This window comes from Eutrema salsugineum, unplaced genomic scaffold (genome assembly GCF_000478725.1).
Source record: "Eutrema salsugineum unplaced genomic scaffold, Eutsalg1_0 scaffold_10, whole genome shotgun sequence".
Classification (NCBI taxonomy): Eukaryota; Viridiplantae; Streptophyta; class Magnoliopsida; order Brassicales; family Brassicaceae; genus Eutrema; species Eutrema salsugineum.
The window spans coordinates 2,965,430-2,985,659 of record NW_006256908.1 but is presented as its reverse complement, the minus strand read 5'-3'; the positions used below and the strand labels follow the sequence as shown (position 1 = coordinate 2,985,659).

General features: G+C 33.6%; 2 protein-coding genes across 3 annotated transcripts; one reads left to right on the top strand and one right to left on the bottom strand.

The window, feature by feature from the left end:
- The first annotated feature begins 914 nt into the window (after positions 1-914).
- LOC18027440 (serine carboxypeptidase-like 51) lies at positions 915-4,973 on the top strand. The gene is made up of 13 exons (XM_006409743.2): positions 915-1,158; positions 1,291-1,385; positions 1,530-1,637; positions 1,861-2,101; positions 2,176-2,219; positions 2,465-2,532; positions 2,622-2,727; positions 2,849-3,057; positions 3,158-3,227; positions 3,351-3,401; positions 3,748-3,800; positions 4,092-4,227; positions 4,784-4,973. Exons 1-13 carry the CDS (start codon positions 1,032-1,034, stop codon positions 4,850-4,852), a joined length of 1,377 nt encoding a protein of 458 aa, XP_006409806.1. The 5' UTR covers positions 915-1,031; the 3' UTR covers positions 4,853-4,973.
- Positions 4,974-5,511: 538 nt separating this feature from the next.
- On the bottom strand, positions 5,512-13,989 carry LOC18027439 (syndetin). Of its 2 annotated transcripts, XM_024161001.1 has the most exons (25): positions 13,517-13,989; positions 13,266-13,433; positions 13,097-13,171; positions 12,921-12,999; positions 12,748-12,812; positions 12,565-12,654; positions 12,115-12,204; positions 11,912-11,998; positions 11,745-11,828; positions 11,462-11,581; positions 11,245-11,273; positions 10,999-11,131; positions 9,848-10,360; positions 9,180-9,718; positions 9,016-9,079; positions 8,816-8,918; positions 8,479-8,660; positions 8,013-8,138; positions 7,656-7,726; positions 7,354-7,416; positions 6,968-7,040; positions 6,536-6,655; positions 6,160-6,237; positions 6,012-6,062; positions 5,512-5,885 (listed from the first exon to the last, which is right to left on the bottom strand). In XM_024161001.1, exons 1-25 carry the CDS (start codon positions 13,778-13,780, stop codon positions 5,772-5,774), a joined length of 3,381 nt encoding a protein of 1,126 aa, XP_024016769.1. In that variant the 5' UTR covers positions 13,781-13,989; the 3' UTR covers positions 5,512-5,771. The 2 variants fall into 2 exon arrangements, with proteins under 2 accessions (XP_024016769.1, XP_024016770.1); XM_024161002.1 differs by lacking the exon at positions 13,517-13,989 and having other exon boundaries at positions 12,748-12,807.
- Between the last annotated feature and the right edge of the window lie 6,241 nt (positions 13,990-20,230).

Below are 20,230 nucleotides of genomic sequence, written 5' to 3'. Positions count from 1 at the left end.
CAGATAATTTATTGTATTTACCTATCACTTAAATTGGTGACCAAAGTGAAAACACTATGAATATAGATCGTTCTACACGTCATAAAAGAGAGACTAATCGAACCTAATTACATCTAGAGGATAATATTAGTCGTACGACACATGTTTGTGTGTAGTTTATATAAGTTTATCCTTTTCTGATAGTTGTACAACAAGTTATCATATTTTTTTATTAAAACATTTTTGAACTAAGTTTTCTTATCAATATACTTAAAGTTTACTTTCTTCTTACGTATTTCAAATGATCTTATATTTAAATAATTATTTATACTAACTGTAATATTTCGTGATCACATGTTCATTAATTTTTGTTATCAACATTGAGGTGACTATATTAAAAATGGTAAAGATGACTATAACTAATATATAATAAAAAAATATACAGTGTCATATAGTATATAATAAAAGTGTGTAATTTATATATATATATATATATAATGTGGATCAGTACTAGAGAAAACAAAAATTCTATTATCTTATATACGCCTTCACAATCTAAATATAGCAATCACGATGGTTTTGTAACAACAAGATGATATTGTAGTCTTCATATATTACTTAAAAATCAAAATAATTTCTAATACAAAATTGGTTATTTATTTGACAATTTTTGCAGTTATATTTTCTATTCGCTATAGTATTTATTTTGTCAACAATCACTCTTTTCTTATCCAACTAATCGCTCTTAATTTAAATTTAAAAAATAGCTAAAATATATATACAAAAAGTAATATAAATTGTTATCTTATATATCTAAGAGAATATTACCTTTTTGTTAGGAAATGATTTTAAAGTGAAAATTTGGCCAACTTTCTAGATTTACTATATTGTTTTCATATATGTATATATACCATATAAGGTGAACCAATAGCATTGACTTAGTGGCTTGACATTCTGAAATATATTGCTTCCTAGTGTCTTTATATCTCTCTCTCTCTCTCTCTTGTTTTTTTCCTCTCTCTTCTCTACAATCAAGATAGAAAGTCGTCTAAATGAAGAGATCAGTAGCACAACTGGTGATTCTGTGTCTCATTGTGTCATGCATCAATGGAGAAACTAAAACTCTTAGAAGGAACTCCGATGGATCGGAAGCTTGGGGATACGCCGAAGTTAGACCAAGTACGTATCCTTTATCTCTCATTACAGTTTCAAGAAATTAAGAATATATATATGAATGGTTGATTAGGTGTAACTAATGGGTTTCCTTTTGACTTCTTTTCTAAATCAAAATCGAAAACAAAAATTATATAGAAGCACATATGTTTTGGTGGCATTATAAAAGTCCGTATAGAGTTGAAGATCCTTCCAAGCCATGGCCTATTATCCTCTGGCTCCAAGGTGGACCTGTAAGTTCATATATTTGTGGATGTATCTACTTTTTATTTAACGTGTTGTTCTTATCTCATTCGTCGTTTATACATTTGTTTTTTTGTCTTTGGAATATTTTTGTTTATCGATCATTGTTTCAGTGATTTGATTTGATGAAACAGGGAGCTTCAGGGGTTGGAATAGGGAATTTTCAGGAGGTTGGTCCATTAGACACATTTCTCAAGCCTAGAAATTCAACTTGGTTGAAAAAAGCCGATCTCTTGTTTGTGGTATGTATTTTTTTTTCTCATTTACCAACGTTACTAGTATATATTTATATATAAAAATAAAATCTTCATTTTAAAACTATATAAAATCAAGGTTGCGTAGTATCTAATTTGATGAGTCTTTAAGACTTTGCATATGTTGAGTTTGATGACTCTTTAAGACTTCGCATTTGTTGAATTAGTGATTTTTGTTTTTTGTTTTATAAAAAAAAATGGGGAAAAATAGGATAGTCCAGTTGGTGCAGGATACAGTTTCGTGGAGGAGAAGGGTTTGTATGTGAAAAGTGATGAAGAAGCAGCAAAGGACTTGACCACACTATTGCAAAAACTCTTCAACAAAGACCAAATTTTAAACAAAAGCCCTCTCTTCATTGTTGCTGAATCTTATGGTGGTAAAATTGCGGTTAAGCTCGGTTTATCGGTTATTGACTCGGTTCAATCTGGCAAATTGAAACTTCATCTTGGAGGTAAGAGATATCTTTTCTTTGAATAAAAATGAAACCAATAATGTAGACACATAATTTTTTTTTTGTGTGAATAGGAGTGGTTTTGGGAGATAGTTGGATATCCCCTGAAGATTTTGTGGTGAGTTTCATGCTTTTTGGCTTGTCACTTGACACTTTTAAGATTTTTTCATTCGTATATTAAAAATATTGCTTAAGTGTAAACTTAGGTTTTCAAATTTGAAGTAGTTGAAAAAAAAAACACATTTTGTTTATAAATCTACGTACGCAGAAAATACCAAACGATACTTTTTATGAAATGAAGGTAGTAATATACTCTCAATCGGCCTAATTTATTTATGATTAAAATGAAATGAATGGTTACAGTTTTCGTGGGGGCCTCTTCTCACCACTGTCTCGAGGCTTGACTACAAGGGCATGGATCTCTCTAATAGGTTTTTCTTTTCGTTTAATCTTTAATCAAACTACAATTTTCTCTAATTAATTATCTCTCTAATCCATATATTTATTATTGTTGAAGCAGCTTAGCTGAGAAAATTAGAAAGCAACTTAAGAATGGTGAATACGTCGAAGCCACGGAAACGTGGATGGAACTCGAATCCCTAATTACCGTCAACTCCAATTCCGTCGTAATTCCTTCTACATTTTATTTTTCTTCGATTATTATTACATTATTCACGTATATTATATATAGTTACATATATCATATATGTATATGAGGGTTTTAATTATGAAATGGTTCTAATGTAGGATTTTTACAATTTTCTATTGGATTCTGATAATGACCCTCTCTCGCTTACAACGAGCGAAGAAACTAGAAAAGAAAATAGAATATTAAAAAAGTATTCGAGATATTTAAATGATTTGAGAAGTTCGGGTGATGTGGATAAAGGAGACCTTAATAAATTAATGAATGGTGTTATCAAAAAGAAGCTCAAGATTATTCCTAAAGACCTCACGTAAGCAACGTCTTAATCGTGTTTATACTATCAAACTTAGTTAATTTTAGTTGTTAAAATTGTGAGTGGTTATATTTGTTTTTATCTGTAAAATTAACAGATGGGGGAACAATTCGGGTGATGTGTTTACAGCGATGCAAGCTGATTTTATGAGACCCACAATCGAAGGCGTAATAACAATTCTTTCCTCAATCTATAGCGATTTTTAATTATTATTTTAAGTGATTGAACGTTAGATATGATATTTTGATGATAGATAAAATATATATATATATATATGTATATATTGGCAGGTCGATGAGCTTCTTGCCAAAGGGATAGATGTGACCATCTATAATGGACAAGTAAGTAAAGACCATCATCGTCGTATTTAATTATTTATATCGCCTTTAATTATATTGAAGATGAAAAAAAATATCATTTTCATTGCAAAAGATTGTTTAGTGAAATATAATATTACTAGAGAGAATAGTATAAATTACTACTAAAGAGGTGGTAGTTTCCTGCTAACACAAGTTCTTTTGTACATGTCTCGGTTTCAGTTTTTTTTTGAATGAAAAAAAATTAATTGTAAACTGAAATATTTTATTTTAATTTCAAGTATTGGAAAATTTATGAACTGAGAGTTTGGAATTCTCGCGATTTTTAAACAATAAAACATCACATAAATTGACATGTGGTTATGCACAGCTTGATGTTATCTGCTCAACAAGTGGAACTGAAGCATGGGTTCACAAGCTGAAGTAAGACCTATCTACTATTCTATTTTCTAATTTTTAATTATATTACAACATCATTCTATAATCAATAATGTACGAAAAATGGATAATCTTATACATTAATGATTCATCGAGGTTTCCCATTTACACACAATTTGGTTATTATTTTCCCCAAACCATAATAGTAATAGTAACAGAAAAATGATGATACAGAGGGAATAATATTAAATAAGTCAGCTAAGGTTGTTGGTAGTTATTATTTTTTTGGGTTAAAGTGGTATTTATTATTACATGATCATGATGATGATGTGTAAGGTGGGAGGGGCTACAAGAGTTTAAGAAGATGGAAAGGGAGCCATTATTCTGTGAAAATGATAGGTCAAAAACAAGAGGTTTCACAAAATCATTCAAAAATCTCCATTTCTATTGGATTCTTGGAGCTGGTCATTTTGTAAGTACTCTTCTCTATTTTTTTTTTTCATAAATAGGTAACACATCTATATTCTTTCCCTCGAATTTGTATAGTATTTATAACTTATATGACACAAATATTTCTTGCAAAAAAATAAGCTGGTCAGGTTGTCAGGTACATATACGTTTGCATTTGGTATTTAGAAATATTGTAGGCAGTTAATTATTTATTTCATCCATATTTATTGACTATTGTTAAATAACGTGAGAGATACGTGATGCATCTATTAAACGAAAGCACAAGTCTCTTGAATTTATTTCTCTGTTTTTTAATTCTATTTTGTACGTCAACAGTTTCATATAGAAGTCTTTTTGACATTGACACGCAACATATTAAATTGAAAGTTTATGGTAATGAATTTGAGAAGGTAAATATTAGTAGTAAATATATATATATATATATAAGAAAATGTTTAAATGTGAAAATGGTAAAATGATTTTTCATTGACACGCAACATATATAATTTGGAAAATTAATATGTTTTTATTTTTGTAACAAAAAAATCTAATATGTTGAATGTTTAAATTTCCAACAGGTACCAGTAGATGAGCCATGTGTTGCATTAAAAATGGTTGGAGAGATAACGAAGTCACCACAACTTTGATTCTTTGTTCCAAACTTTCACATCACAAATATGACGCAACGCAAGAGATAAAGAGACCATTCAGTCTGATTGGTTTTATAACTCAAAAACTTTTTTAATATAAAAAACAAAAGTTATTTCATCTGTCCCCTGTAGTTAATAGTGAAACTAGAAATGTTTTTTTTCTCTCAAATATAATAATAAGGCAGAAAAGTTGGAAAATATTTGATATATTATTTATCAGCATTGCTGTTTTGTTATTTATGGTCAACAGGATAACAATTAAAAATCTTCATCTCCATATCATAATAAGGAAAGCAAAAAAAAAAAAAAAAAAAAAAAAAAAAAAAAAAAAAAAAACCTGAAACTGAAGGGGGTTTGTATCCAAAATGCCAAAATGGTATAACTTCTTGATACTTCTTTACTTAGATGGATATGTTTTTACGCAAATACTAATAATACCATCAACCAAAATTAAAACCGAACTAGTTCAATTAGGGGGGTAAGTAGAAGCTTTTGCACTAAGACGTGAAGCGTAGGGAGAATTCTCCAACTGATTTATTACCACATTGCGGGATATCGGCCTTTCTGTTTGTTTTCTGATTGTTTAGCCAAAAGAAAATGAAAAGAAAAAGCTTTTGCACTATAGAATCGGGTTAAGGATCTGATAATAAAAATGCTTTGATATTAATTAGGCATTTAAATGGAGGAAAAAATGTGTTACATCTTCAAGACTGTACAACTTCAAGAGGATCGATCTTTTACACACAACCCATAAGCAACGACAGTAAACTAAGAAGGGCCTACCCTCAAATTTACACCACTCGATACAAAATGCAAAAGAAAAGAACCAAAAGCGAGACAGAACAATACCAGAAAGAAAGAAAAAAAAAAGAAAAGTAAGCATTCCTTACTTTAGCTGAAACTTCTAAGGATTGATCTAAGCAGCAGCTGATTCAATCTTATCCACGACTTCTAGCCGCGTTTTCCTCTTCCAACCTTTCATGGTGGCTACTAAATTCACAAGTCCTATGACCTGTCCTTTTGTATATTCCTGTATATATACAATCCATGTTTACACATTTTCATCAAAGTCTTTTACTAAAAGCAAATTCCGATTGGTTTGGTTTACGCAAGACAAACAACAAAAAAGAAGAAGAAGGTTTGTTTGTTTGTTTACCGGATGAGCTCTAGCCCAGTGTACATATTCCGTCTCCGGCAGATAGTATGCCTGCAAAAAACAAGTGATGGTTTTGATCTTAGTGTGTATCACCAGGTACATTATGATCTTGGGTCTGCACTTTCATATGAGTTTCTGTTTTGCATACCTTGATAAATGTTTCCACTATTTGTAACTTCGGCTTCACATTTGTTGGCACAAAGTGCTGTAGCCCGTTTATTAGAACCTACAAGACGATATATAATGACGGCTAAAGTCATTCCCATACATATTAATTATAACGCAGACGCATGTTTAAGTAACACATGTGATTCAAAATATCAATTGCTTATGTTTTATCTCAAGAATACAGAGCAAAGATTTGTTTTATCCTGACCATCTTTGCAGCTGCGCTGTTTATATGACATTTTTATATCACTACTGATATGTCTCTCGGTGTTAGTTTAAGTTTTTCTTTATTCATGTACACAATTCTTGATCTAGTGTAGAAGAAGACAACACTGGACAAAAGAGAGGAAAATTACCTGAATATCTAATGACATGAGAGCACGTCCTTCATCAGTACATCTTTTTATTCGAGATAAACCTTCGACCAGCATCTCCGCAAATATTTCAACTCCATATTCCAGTAGGAGGTTTTGGACCTATATATGAAACAAAAAATTCCAAAGTGACTATAAAATACAGATTTCCCAATAGTTTGAGGAAAATACAAGCTCAATCTGATATATTAATCAAATTGAATTGCATGCTGCCAGTTGATTGTTTATGAAGCAGAATGGTGTTCGGTTTGATTGTAACACACACAAAACCAGAAGGAAACTTAAACAGGTGCCAACTACTAATCGAGGGATCAGGAAATCCGTCACCACTGATGTCCCAATCCAAAAATGCAAGCATCGATAAGTAATGAAAATATGATCAACTCGAATTGATGAGGTCAGAGAGTTCTTTACCTCCTGTGGAATGCCTCCATGAGCAAGCCTTGTTTTGTAGTGTTTGAATTCCCCAAGCATCAAATCAACATACCTGTTAGTTCAAAGAGTTTAGTACATATAAGATGGCAGCAAGATTATGTAAAGAGCATTTTTAAATAAAAAATAAAAGATGTCAGCAAAGCAATTGATGGTCCGATAGGCGAAGTAAGCTTGTCCGAATCTAGTTTAAGAGCATCAACAGTGGGTTCGTTATCTAAATCAATTCAGCAATCAAATCGGCAGCTTGCCAGTGATAACTTTGCAGCTATGAACATCTAAATTGTTAACTATATCATGATTTTTTGAACTTGCGGGTACATATTTCAAAAGGGCAAATGGGGTAACAGATTGACGAAGCAACAAACCCATTGTGCTCTACACCAAGCTCCTTGACTTCCCATTTAGAGCTAGCAATCCGGTCTACATATCTGCAAAATCAGTTGAAGGTTAATGAACATACATATCCCTAGTGGGAACCAATAACATAAAAACCAAGGTTCAACTTTAACACATCACTAGAATTGACAGTGTATACACTTAACGTAACAGTTTAAATATCCAGAGGTCAGTAAGAATAAGAACAGAAGGCACAAGGGAGGGAGGAGAGAGATGCAATCCATCTAATAACTTTCTTCGGAATGCAAGCTCAAAAGTAAATAGCAATTACCCGTTAACATGCAGCAGTATCCTCGCAGTTGTCCTATGTAAGTGCTCTGTCAGATCAGGTACGGAACCAACCTGATAAATCACTCCACTTAATGCAACTCCTTCAAATATATTGCTACCACATATTGTATATAAACAGTTCTTGATTATATATATATAGAAGAAATAGCAAAGGAATAGACTAAAGCTACTTATGATCATGTCCTACAAAAACCATTATTCTTCTAGACGCAAAGACTATACGATGATATGTATAATCAATTGTATGTATATTGTCAACATTACAGCCAAACATGGGAATATATTTCAGCCAGAATTTGTCTTAATTTCGGGAATCAAAACTGAAAGAGGCGCATACCAATTGACCAAAGAAGTTTTCAACCAGAGAGCCATTTCTTGACATAAGCATTGATTGGAGATGAGCCTTTGATTTATGCAATATCCGAGCCACAAGAGAAACAGTGTCCACTGCAGCACATCTTTCCTGCAAGCGATAATCATGTGTTACAGAAACCTTTTGCAATACAATCTTCGGATGAAAGAAGATATAAGGTAGCTGCTCTTCTCTTCTCACACTCTCAACTTCGTAAATATAATACGTGAAAATAAATGAATAAGAATAATATATTTGTCGACAAAAAAAAAGAATAGTATATTTAGGTCGAAGATATAAGGTAGCTGCTCTTCTCTTCTCACACTCTCAAACTTCGTATATATCATATGTGAAAATAAATGAACAAGAATAGTATATTTAGGTTTACTAATCGACAGAAAACAATATTTCTAATAGTTCAGATTGATGAAAACCTAGCCCCAAATCATACCTTGAGGCTAAAAGATATGCCTGATACGTGACCAGTTGTTGTATTTAAGGGACTTGCTGGAGTAACGTCTGCAAGACTATGAACTGTGTTGGAAAAGCCAAGTGAAGAAGATGGTGATAACTGAGGTTTTATCCACTGCTCACACTCTTGTGATATCCGGGATAAGCAGCTTTTCAAACGATCTGCATTTCAAAGATTTGAAATATATTCTATGTTGAGCAAAATGGTTTTCGTCAGATATTGTAGCCTCAAAGCTATTAATAACCATACTGAATCTGGTCGGTAGTAAAATTACAAACAAAGAGGAGCATCAAAAGGAAACGAATCAGTTACTCACGATTAAAAGAGTCCGCAACTCCTTTTCCACCTGAATTTGTATTTTCTTGACCAAATACTTGAAACACAAAATAGAAGAAGACCCCAAACAATTGGCATATTCCCTACAAAATTCCAAACAGTTGTAAGAGGAACTTTAGAAAAGAAATCCAGGAAGAATAGTAAAGAAATCTGCAGAATTCCTAAAATTAGGATTGGTACCTTGAAGAATTCAACATTAACAATTTCTAGTTTCTGCATAAGCCTCGCGTACTTATCCATTGACCTAAGACATAGAACACATGTATCACAATAGTGACCTGGGAAAATATGTTATGGACGGCTGTCAATCTTATTTTTCCAGCATTTGCTAAACCGCATATTACCTTAGAAGACAAAGGGACGATCCTGTTTGAGCTGTGAAATCATCACTACTACTGAAATTTGAAGAACTCCTTGATATATTGCGAGTAAAACTTCGTCTTGGAAGCTGACTATCCTCATCAATATAGTCAGCGTGAAGGTCTTCGTTTTCATCTCCTGAAACAGGACTACCTCCATTACTGCGCCTATTATCTCTTTTCTTGGGATTCACGACATCATCGTGCATATTATCATTCCCTTCAAAATCCTCAGAAGCAGCTCCATTGACTGAAGAGTAATCTTGATCTTCTCTATAATAAGTTAACTTTGCAGAGAAAGGGTTTCCAATTTTCAGCCAATATGAAAATCCACTCCTGTTCCCACTGGGATCAATTGAGTCATTTGACTTATTAGAGCGAGGAAATCTGGAAGAACCAGAGCCACTGCGGGATGATATAATTAGGGGAGCCCCATCCCCCACAAGACCAGCAAAGTTAATAGCTTGTACGGTATCAGGTGACAATTTCGTCCATGTCTCCTTCTCCAGGACCATTTTAAGCGCCTGTTAGTAAGGAAAACCAAACAAAAACTTTACCTTCGCGTTATCATGTAGGAGAAGTAATGCATGAAAGTAACTAGGTATGTGGTATTGGCAATGTCAGTCCAAATGGGCATTTTAAACTGAACTTACATGCATGCTTTGCCTATGAAATGCAGTGAAATAATTTTCACATACACCCTTTAGCTTCTCCCTAAAATCAATAACTTCAAATCCACAGAATGCTTCCCCGGCAAGGATAAAGACGCTCAAGTCTTCATAATTTTTCAGGAACTGATGTATACTTGTTGAAGAAGCAGCTGGAGAAGATAGCAAAACTGACACACGGCTTGTTGTAAGTTGCCAAAGATTTCTGCGTCCTCTCTGCAGAGTTTCTGAGACAAAAGCAGCACTCTCTTTCCGTAGATAGTACCATGGTGAATCGCCACTAGAATCCCTAGACTCATCTACTGTATTATTAGACGCCTGCTGCACAGAACTGGATGTTCCACTTCCATCAGACTTTTCCGCAGAAATGGCACAAGAAGGTATGCTTCCCGAACTCACAGCTGAAGAAAGATCACCATCCTGTGGGTCGCATGAACTGTTTGGCACTGAATCAATCTTTTGAGTTGTTGCAGGACTTGGTGAAGTCAAACTTTCTACCTGTTCCAGTTAAGAAGCTTAGCCCTTAGAAACCTTTAGAGATAATTTAAATGAATTGACACTGACAACATACTGCGACGAACCTAAAGTAAGTTGACAATACATAAGATACTGAGCAACGAAGCAATCAAAGAGAAAAGATTTACTGACCCATTATCCTTCAATCCGAAAGGGAATAAAATAAAAGTATATTATACTTTAATCAAAGAATTTATCAAAATTCTTGGATAGTCAGATACTTGACATGGAGTACTTAAAAGAGAGAGAAAAATCACTTAACTGTATGTTAACTAAGAAATCAGGTAATGCGCAAGACTTGCATACATGATTAAATTAAATTCGGAGATAAAATCCATATCAACAAAGTAGGTCTTCTTTCGACACGCCACCAGACTAACAAACAAAAAGAGAACAGTTTTAAACGTATGCTAAAATTCCCTCTATTACAGCGTAATAGAGCAGTGTTTTATACAATGTGTTTAGGTATAGTTTTGCTCAAAAAATAGCAAAAAGGTCTGGACAGAGGTATTTAAAACTATGAATCTGACAAAAAATACTGTAGCACTGAAACTAGAACCAGAGGTAATAAGAAAATGTTAAATGCAAAGTTACAAACTAAGGTAGGGAATGGAACCTACCTTCGTTTCTGGCGCGAAACTCATTATCTCATGGTATGAATATATTAACTGAAACAGCACAGCTAGTGTTCTCAAAAGACATTGCCTAAACTTGGATTCTGGCGTCTGAAGACATAGATCGCTGTATGTAAGTCTGAAATAATTTAAATAAATCAGCAAGACTACTAGAATCCAAACAAAAGGACCACAGGTGAATACAAGATACTGTAATAAGTACCAGTTATAACTCAGGTGCATAGAACATACCTACTAAATTGGGTGCCAGCACTGTTATCCTACAAAAACAGTTATTCACAAGAAAAGTTCAACAATCTAATTAGTTTGATATGTTGACCTTTAAAAACTCATTTCAGTGCTCAATATGAAGTAAAAAGCATTGCAGCATATGAAAAAGATTGCGTGCACATTGATTAGATGATACATTAGGTCTACAGAGCAACAATTGAATATTTAGCTCACATACCTCCCCAACAATGGTCTTAAGCACTGAGTGGGTTTCTGAGATAACTTCCTGCATAAAGAAGCTTTGTATCTTCTCGGCCAGACCAGAGACATCACCAATCAGTGCATAAGCGTCAAGTACCTAAAAGTATGAGCAAGTGTACAAGTTATCTATTGCCACTGAACCAAATTTCTAGTTCTACGACTAAGCTAAACTGAAGGCCCACAATTCAATTGTTTTTTAGTTAACATCGTGAAGGATAGAGCTATATAGATATAACATGAGAATGAGATGTCGTACTAACCATTAAATAACTATCTTCTTTGAACTCCTGGCAAACGCCCAACAAGAGTGAATCCAGCTTATGAAGAGTTCTTCCTAACCAAACCTTTAAAAGAGTATGAGAAACTCAACCAACTAACAAGAGAAATTTATGAAGACAATGGTTGGTCATGAATAACCCATAACTACCTCAACACCACGGGTCATCTCTTGGATTGCTGAGAACTCAGATAGACTATCAAGCAGCTGCAAATACTCAGATAGAACTTGAAATGCCTACATAATATTGAATACATTTCCCTGTCTCTTTTTAGTTTGATAGCATTATGTCACCATAATTCTTATAAGAAAACCAAGATAGTATACAACAGAGACGAAAGTAAACTAACAACCTTGCAATAGTTTCCTTCTTCAGCAAGGTCTTCAAGAGTTGACTGCATTACTCTTGCATGGCGAAGATCGGTTAGTATAGGAAGCATGTCCTGCAAGCAAGTAACAAAACATTTATGCCGCTATAATTACATGGTATCCAGAGAAACAATGAGGCATGTTAGAAAAAAATGTCTTCACAGATGTTTAGATATCAATAGATACATTTAGCCCCTTGCTAATCAGGCGAGATTACACGGTAGATTGTATCTAAGAAAGTACTTGCATATAGAAAACATCCTGACAGTATCTTGAGATATTAATACAAACCAGTTAGCCACTTGATCATAGGTGATATAGAGTAATTTTTTACATAAACTTCTGAGCATGATGATGAGAGTTTCAGAAGGAAACTATAAACCATGAAAAAATTTCACCAAAACAGATTGTCTCGAATAAATAGAGAATCCTACCAAAAGAGCTTGTTTCTTCTTGGAATGAGTGTGTACAATAAGATCTCTTGAAGCCTCATTCATAGATGAAGTCAAATTTCGTCTTCCATTCTGCCAATAACACAAAAGGTCGGGTTAGCAAAATAGAAAATGAAAACACTGTTTTGTTTTTGTAAATTTGGGATAAGAATGTGAATTCCTAACCTTGCAGATGACATTGGCAATCTTCAAATCTTTTTCCAGTTCTCTAACCAAATTCATCCCCTTCACTGGCCAAAAGAAAATATTAGTATTCCCAAAACAGAACGCATATGGTCTTCTCCGTCGACATCGGTTAAGAGGGAAAAAGACAAGTCTTTTCAATTCAAAGTACTTACCCATTACTTCATGATGCTCCATAACATGATGAGACAGATTTTCTGCCACTCTATCCAGCTGTACCAACTTCAGTGTTGCCTATAAAGTAGACAAACCTTTTAAACTTATTAAACAAAACATTCATTCATCCCGCTCTAATCACATGGTATTCAATTACTTGAAGAGGAGTTAATACCTGCTTCTCGAAATAAGCTAGCTCACTTTGATCATCTGGCACATTCTCCAAAATATGCTTTACTGGATCAAAATCCTACATGAGAGAACACAACAATGAAATGGCCTATCCGCTTTAGTTGATGAGAAAGGATAAAGAAGACAGAAAATTGATGGATGGATGCACACACCTCCTCATAGAACCCTTCTTCAAGCTCTTCAACTTCTTGAGGAGGAGGTCTGTTTCCATATATTGAGCTAAGCTCAGTAGCAGAAGAAGATATACTTAATCTCTGATCAGAAGGAAGTCCAGCTAAAGCACGAGCAACAGCAGCCGCAGCTGCAGCACGTGCCGGAATCTACACAAATGGATTTAGCCAGAAACTCTTTAATTTCCCAAAACAAATGATCTTAGGAATCAAAGAGTGAAGCAAGTTAATACCTCAGGACGATCAGAGAAAGAAGAAGAAGAAGAAGAAGAAGAAGGTAAGAGTCCAAGCGATGTAGCGGATTTAACAGAGCTGAGGAATTTCTCGCCAACCTTGGATAAATCCATCCCTTGGCCTTGGGATAATAAGAAAGGGAGTAAGAAGAAAACCCTAGAGCTCTCGAAGCCACCAGCAGCACCGAGTTCGCTTAGATCGCCGCCATTGAAGAGAAAAGGATTACCCAAAACTGTGCCGAATGGGAACAGATTAGGCTGCATCTCATTTCAGATCATAGCAGTAGAAATTGCCAGAATCAAAATTTGATCCAATCCAATCTAGACGGAGAAGTTGTTAGATAAATAAAATTCCGATCAGGAAATGTATCCGATTCTCCGGTGAATCACAATCGGAGAAATGAAAGTGGAGCGGAGGAGTAAGACGACGAACAGATCTGAAGGCAAGCGTGTCCTTTTTTGGCAGGAGCTTGACTTTGTTTCTGTGCATTTGGATGGTTACAAAATAAAATTAAAAAAACAAAAATCTCTTCTTTTTTTGGTTCGAATAAAAACAAAAAAAATCTCTTTAATCCATTTTACTTTTGATAAAACTTCTCCAAAAAAAAAGAGAACGTTTGCTAAAAGCAAACATTACTACATTAGCAACGTTAATGAAATTATAAACCTTTGTTTATGTTTATACACCTCTTGTTTTCTTTTTTTTTATTTGGTCGATACACCTCTTGTTTTCTTAAAATCAGTTTCGGTTGGTTTCAAGTTTGTTCAACTCATTATTATTTGGTTTTTTTTATTATTATTGGTTTAGACTTTAGAGTAATTGGTAAACTGAATTTTGATGAAAAGTTTTGTTGGAAATTCTGGTTCAGTATGTGATTTGGTTGTTTGGGTTCAATTTTGTGTTCGATACAAAAGCTCACCTCTATTAATACAAGTGAAACACGCGATAGGCAAAAACAACGTAAAAATTACCTTGTCGGAATTTGTATTTGTATATAGAGTCGCTTACACGTGATGACACTTCTTAAGTTATATATTACAGATTTTGACACTTGTAAATAAGATGGCACTTTTTTGTAGTTTGTGGATTGAAAAACCCAATTCAATCCCTCCTTCCAATTTGAAGAACAACCGGTTTAGATAAAGTTGGTTAACCGAATTTAAAAATGGTTTACTAATTAAAAAATTACTTCTTATCTCCTCCTCTCTTTCTTTCTTTCTATCTTACGGACATTGATATCTTCTACCTCCTTCACAGACATATATTTATTTTTCTCTTTTGTACACACAGACATCTCTTTAACTCTTTTTTTCTAACATAATTAAAAACACCACCCACACAAGAAAAAAATATTCAAATCAACGAAGCAGTTTCCAATTTCTCTCTCTCTCTCTCTCTCTCTCTCTCTCTCTCTCTCTCTCTCTCTCTCTCTCTCTCTCTCTCTCTCTCTCTCTCTCTCTCTCTCTCTCTCTCTCTCTCTCACTTTCTCACAGATTCGAACCAACATACGGATCCGAAAGACAGTGATGAAGCTTTTCCGTGGATGGTGATGCAGAATTTGGATCCAGATTTACACTTGTATCTCGTGGTCGCGAATCCGCCGTTTCTGCAACTATAATTGCTTTTAGTTATGTCGTTTGTGTATGAAGATGGAGAAGAGAATAAACAGTACTAAAACAAGCTATAAAACAAGCTATATGGACAAGTACACAAATCTAATTAGTGGATACGTACACAAAAATTGCTTTCCCTATAGATATTTTTTAGTGGATATATCCTTTGACTGTAATATCATGTACATGATGTAGTTTCTTTAACCAACGAATGCTTGAATATGGTTGCCTTGAACTAAATTGGTGTGGACCTTCCATATGGACATATTATCATATACATGTCGTATTAGTTATTTTGAATATATTCGCTTAGAATCAAAGTTTGTTTGTCATGTACATGTCCACGAATCATTTAACTATAAAGTCTACATTCTATATGGTTATAGTTATATGGATAGTTAAAGTCATGTGGATATGTACACATAACTCACTCCTTGTATAGATATCTAAATTTGCTTCATATTTTTTTATGTGTTTCCATTGGCTGCCATCGGTAATTGTACATGTCCATGAAAATACAGAAGAATAAGATAATGACTTAACCATGGACATTCCGTTGATAATTTAATAAAGAGTCAATAAAATATCTATGTGGACATGTCTTAATGGACATGATTACGATGGATAAGATAATGGGGACACGATTTGAACATCAAAATATCACCTGCCTATATAAATGCATAGACAAATAAAGAAGAGAGAAGCTATGAGAGGCTGGGATATGGCATAGAAGACGACATGAACAACAACAGACATGACGACACAGACAATATGAGATATGGTGTAAGAATGATGAGTGATACAAAGCTTTGCGTCCATGTCCACGTGGATACACCCATATTGATATGAAGCTTAAAATGCATTGTGTTTATCTGTGTGGATACGTCCATAAACTTTATGTCCATCGTAAGAAGAAGCAGATTTGGTCAAGTGGGTCATCACTTGTGGACCAAATAGAGAGCGATACAACGCTTGTGTCCATGTCCACACGGATACACACATATTGATCCAAAAGAAAATCCGGATAAACATTTGGTTTTGGCAGTCAGGAGACCAACATATGATGGTGGAAAGTAGCTGCGAGCTCACCAAGAGTTTGAGAGCTTTGTCAAGAAAGGAGACCAGATCTATAAGAAATAAAGATGCAAAGAAAGATTAAGAGGGAATACAAGGAAATTATGAACCAACTTAAGGAAGATACATTAACCATGTTATCTCAAGTCTATAACAATGAATACATAACCATCGATTAGATGAATGCGTATATAAGAACTAGTGGATACTTCCATATGACCGTATGTGTGGATGTGACCATGTCTTGAAAATGCTGTTGCCGAGATCTGTTTTGATGAATCCACGAGTAAAGAACAAAATCACGATCAGCCAGATGAGCTCATTGGTGAAAACAGCGAAAGCGGCTGTGAGCTAAAGCGGTCTGTTGACGACTGAAGAATGAGTCCTGAAAGGATTATTTGATGAAAAGCTTTGCAGATCTAAAGTTTTAAAGCTGCCAGAGATGTCCCGCAGCAGAAAGTCTCTACCTCTCCTCATATTCAAATTAAAAAAGACCTAGAAATCTAGAAGAAGAAAAGAGGAATGAAGAAAGAAGAAGAAATAATAAAAAGAAGAAGAAAGTGGAGAAGAAGAAAGAAGAAGAAAAGTACGAAGGAAGAAGGAAGAAAAAGAAAAAAAAATGTTGGTTTAATAAAATTGGGTTAAAGAGATTAAATTGAAAATCGGTTAAAATGGTAAAAAGATTTTGGTTTAATAATAGGTAGGGGACATCTTGTCATTTTTCCTATGAAAGATAAAAAGAAGTGTCATCTAAAATAGATGTACCAAAAAGTGTAAACGTAAACTTAAAAAGTGATATTGGAAGTAAATATTTCTTGTATATATTATTATTCGCACAAGTTGCACATAACTTTGTTTATTATACTCAGTTTAACAGTGGTGGAAAGTGAAATGTGATGGAGCAAGGGGGACAAGCAAAGGACGAAATTAAGAAATCTAATGACAATTAAATTCTCGAAGAAAAGTAAAAATGGAACCAAAACGAATCAAATGATAATTTCTTTTAATACATTCAAATGTAAAATCTGAGTCGGATCATAGTCTACAAAAATATGGATTTTTGTTAAAAATAACCTAAAACTTGATTTTGAATACAAAAGTAGACCTCTGAAAAAACATTTGGCAGAAATAACCTAAAAAGGTAGTGAAAAGACCATTTAATCTTGTATGAGTAAACAAAAAACGGATGTCCTAATTACCGTTTACACCCTGACGAAGTTTACTAAAGAGAGGAAGAAGTCTAATAGTAGACTTCTTTTATCGAAATGAAGTCTACTAAGTAATTAAATCTGGAAATTTAATTTTAAAATTTAGAAAAAAATAATTTGGTATCAAATTTACATTCATAAATTTCGTAATCGTAACCCAAATGTACAGAAATTATTTTTTCATATTGCTAAATGGAAATTTATGTTTTTAAATTAAGTAGAAAAAAATTTATTATTTAGGTTTTAAAAGTTGTAGACTTCTATATGGAAGTCTGCTAAACCGAATAAAATAATTTTACCAAAAATTAAACCAAAATTAAACCGAAAAAATTATTCTAACCATTAAAAATTGTTCAAACCGATATATAAACCGTAGTATAACCAAAAAGATTTATCCAAGATTTTGTCTCATATATAAATAAGATGTAACCCTAACTTTTTAATGAAAAAAAAAAACTCTCGCCTCTCTCCTAAATCTCGCCTCTCTCGCCTCTATCGCCTCTCTCGTCTCTCTCGCCTCTCTCGCTTCTCTAGCCTCTCTCGCCTCTCTCGCCTCTCTTCTCACTATCCAGCTAGCCATGTCTGACTCATCTCGCACCATTGGATATCCCTCACCTTCTCTCTGCTGAGCTCAAGCTCGCTGGTGCTACCATCGTTGTTTGCAACGTCTCCCTTAACTCTGGTTCTGCGTAAGCTCGCTGTCTCTTTCTCTCTCCATATTTGGCGTTTGGATCTTCGTATTTTCTCAATTTTTTTAAGGTTTTACTTGTTTTATCATTTGATTTCTTTCTAAATCTGGATTTTAACTTGTTTTAATGGATTTTGGAGAACACTATTGAGTTGGTTTTATTTCTTTTTATCAGTGCGAAGACGTCGAAGCTGCTGTTGCTGCCAGAGCTGTGAAAGTGGAGGACATATCGGAGGTTGAAGCTGGTGGTGGAGTCAAGGGGAAAGTGACAGATCCCTTTGGTTTCGCCTGAATCTTCACTTCTCCGGCGAAAAAGACTGATAACTGTTTTTGGTACCTTTAACGATTTGGGATTTTCTTCAATTTTTTTGGGTTCTGGATTGTGCTTGTGATAGCCTCTAGATTGTGAGATGTTTAAATTGTATATATACAGGGGAGAGAGAAGAGGTTAGAGTTTCTGGGTACTAAAGTCTTTGGGAGTGAACTTTGTTTCACTTTCACTCTCAGTTTTGTTCTTGGTTGTCTTCTTAGTTATGGTCATTGTTTTACATTCTAATCGATGTTTTTGGTTTGGAAAATTTAGGTCAGTTTATGTAATGTGAATTTAAGATCTGTTTTGTAATCTACTCATTTTTTTCATTTTGTGATTATAGAAAAGGAGAAGTTGTACCTTTTTTTCAATGTACCAGAAATTTAATGATTCCAAAGGAACCTTTGAGTCAAAACAATACTAAAAATTCTGTCACAATTCAAACCGAGCAAACTCAAACAATTCAAAATCAGATTTTCATTTGACAATTTTTTTTTCAAATGAATACAACCAAATTTCATAGACTTCAACAATTATGAAATACAAATAGATGGTAGGGTTGAAAATTTTTGTAAGTCTAAACAGAACAAGAAAAATTGAACCATAATTATAACACATAAACATATTAAACTCATAGGTAGTTTTGTAAGAAAAAATCTCAATAGCAAACGTAATTACAAATCACATTGTAGCAAACACAGATATCAAATGATTTTACATCGAAGACTTCGTTTAAAGACTTCGTTTGAAGACTTCGTAGACTACATGAGAAGTCTACTTTGATAAGCTAACTAGCTTAAAAATTAAAAAATCTGATTCCGCAATAAATATCGACTTAAATGAAATGAATATCATTGAGTAGTTCAATCACTTGCTAACAAGCATTTCAAAACCAAAAAATTGAAAACAATACTTTATAAATGTACCAAAAAACGTTTTTAAAATAAATACAATAATACAATAAGTAGACTTCTAATACAGACTTCAAACATAGACTACACGACAAAATCTACTTTTGATAAGCTAAGTAGCTTAAAAATCGAAACTTTTGATTCAACAATAAATATCGAATGAAATGAAATAAAATTCACTGGGTAGTTCAATCACTTACTAAGAAGCAATCCTAATCCAAAAAATTAAAAAATACTTTATAAATTTGCCTAAAACGCGTTTTAAAAAAAACTGCAATAAGTAGACTTTTAAAGCAGACTTCAAACGTAGACTGGAGAAGAAGTCTACTTTTTTCATAGTGAAGTCTACTAAAGAAGTCTACTAACCAATTCATTGACTTTTTCTTTAGTAGACTTCAGAAGTAGACTTCCGGCCAAAAGGTTACTTTAGCATTTGACCAAGTCATTGACTAACAAAGTAGACTTCTATTGTAGACTTCATGTAAGAGTAGACTTCTATTGTAGACTTCTCTAACAATCTACTTTTGAAGTCTACTTTTTCAATAGAAGTCTACGGAAAAAAATAGGTTATTTTTGCAATTGACTATCTTTAGTAGACTTCACTGTGAAGTCTACTCAAAAAAAAATTCCTTCTAAGTTTGACCGAAAAATATAAGTAGACTTCCCAAAGAAGTCTACAATTTTTAGACTTCTTTCTGAAGTCTACTGCAGCTTTCCGGAGTTTTCTGAATTTTTTATTTTTTAAAAAACTTTAGTCAAACACTAAAATGACCTATACGTTTTTTGTCAAACTACAAAAGTAACTTAAAAGTAGATTTCTTGTGCAGACGTAAACAGTAGACTTTAGAAAGAAGTCTACATTAAAAAGTCAAAAAGACGGTCAACTACAAAAATAACATCTTTTCTTGC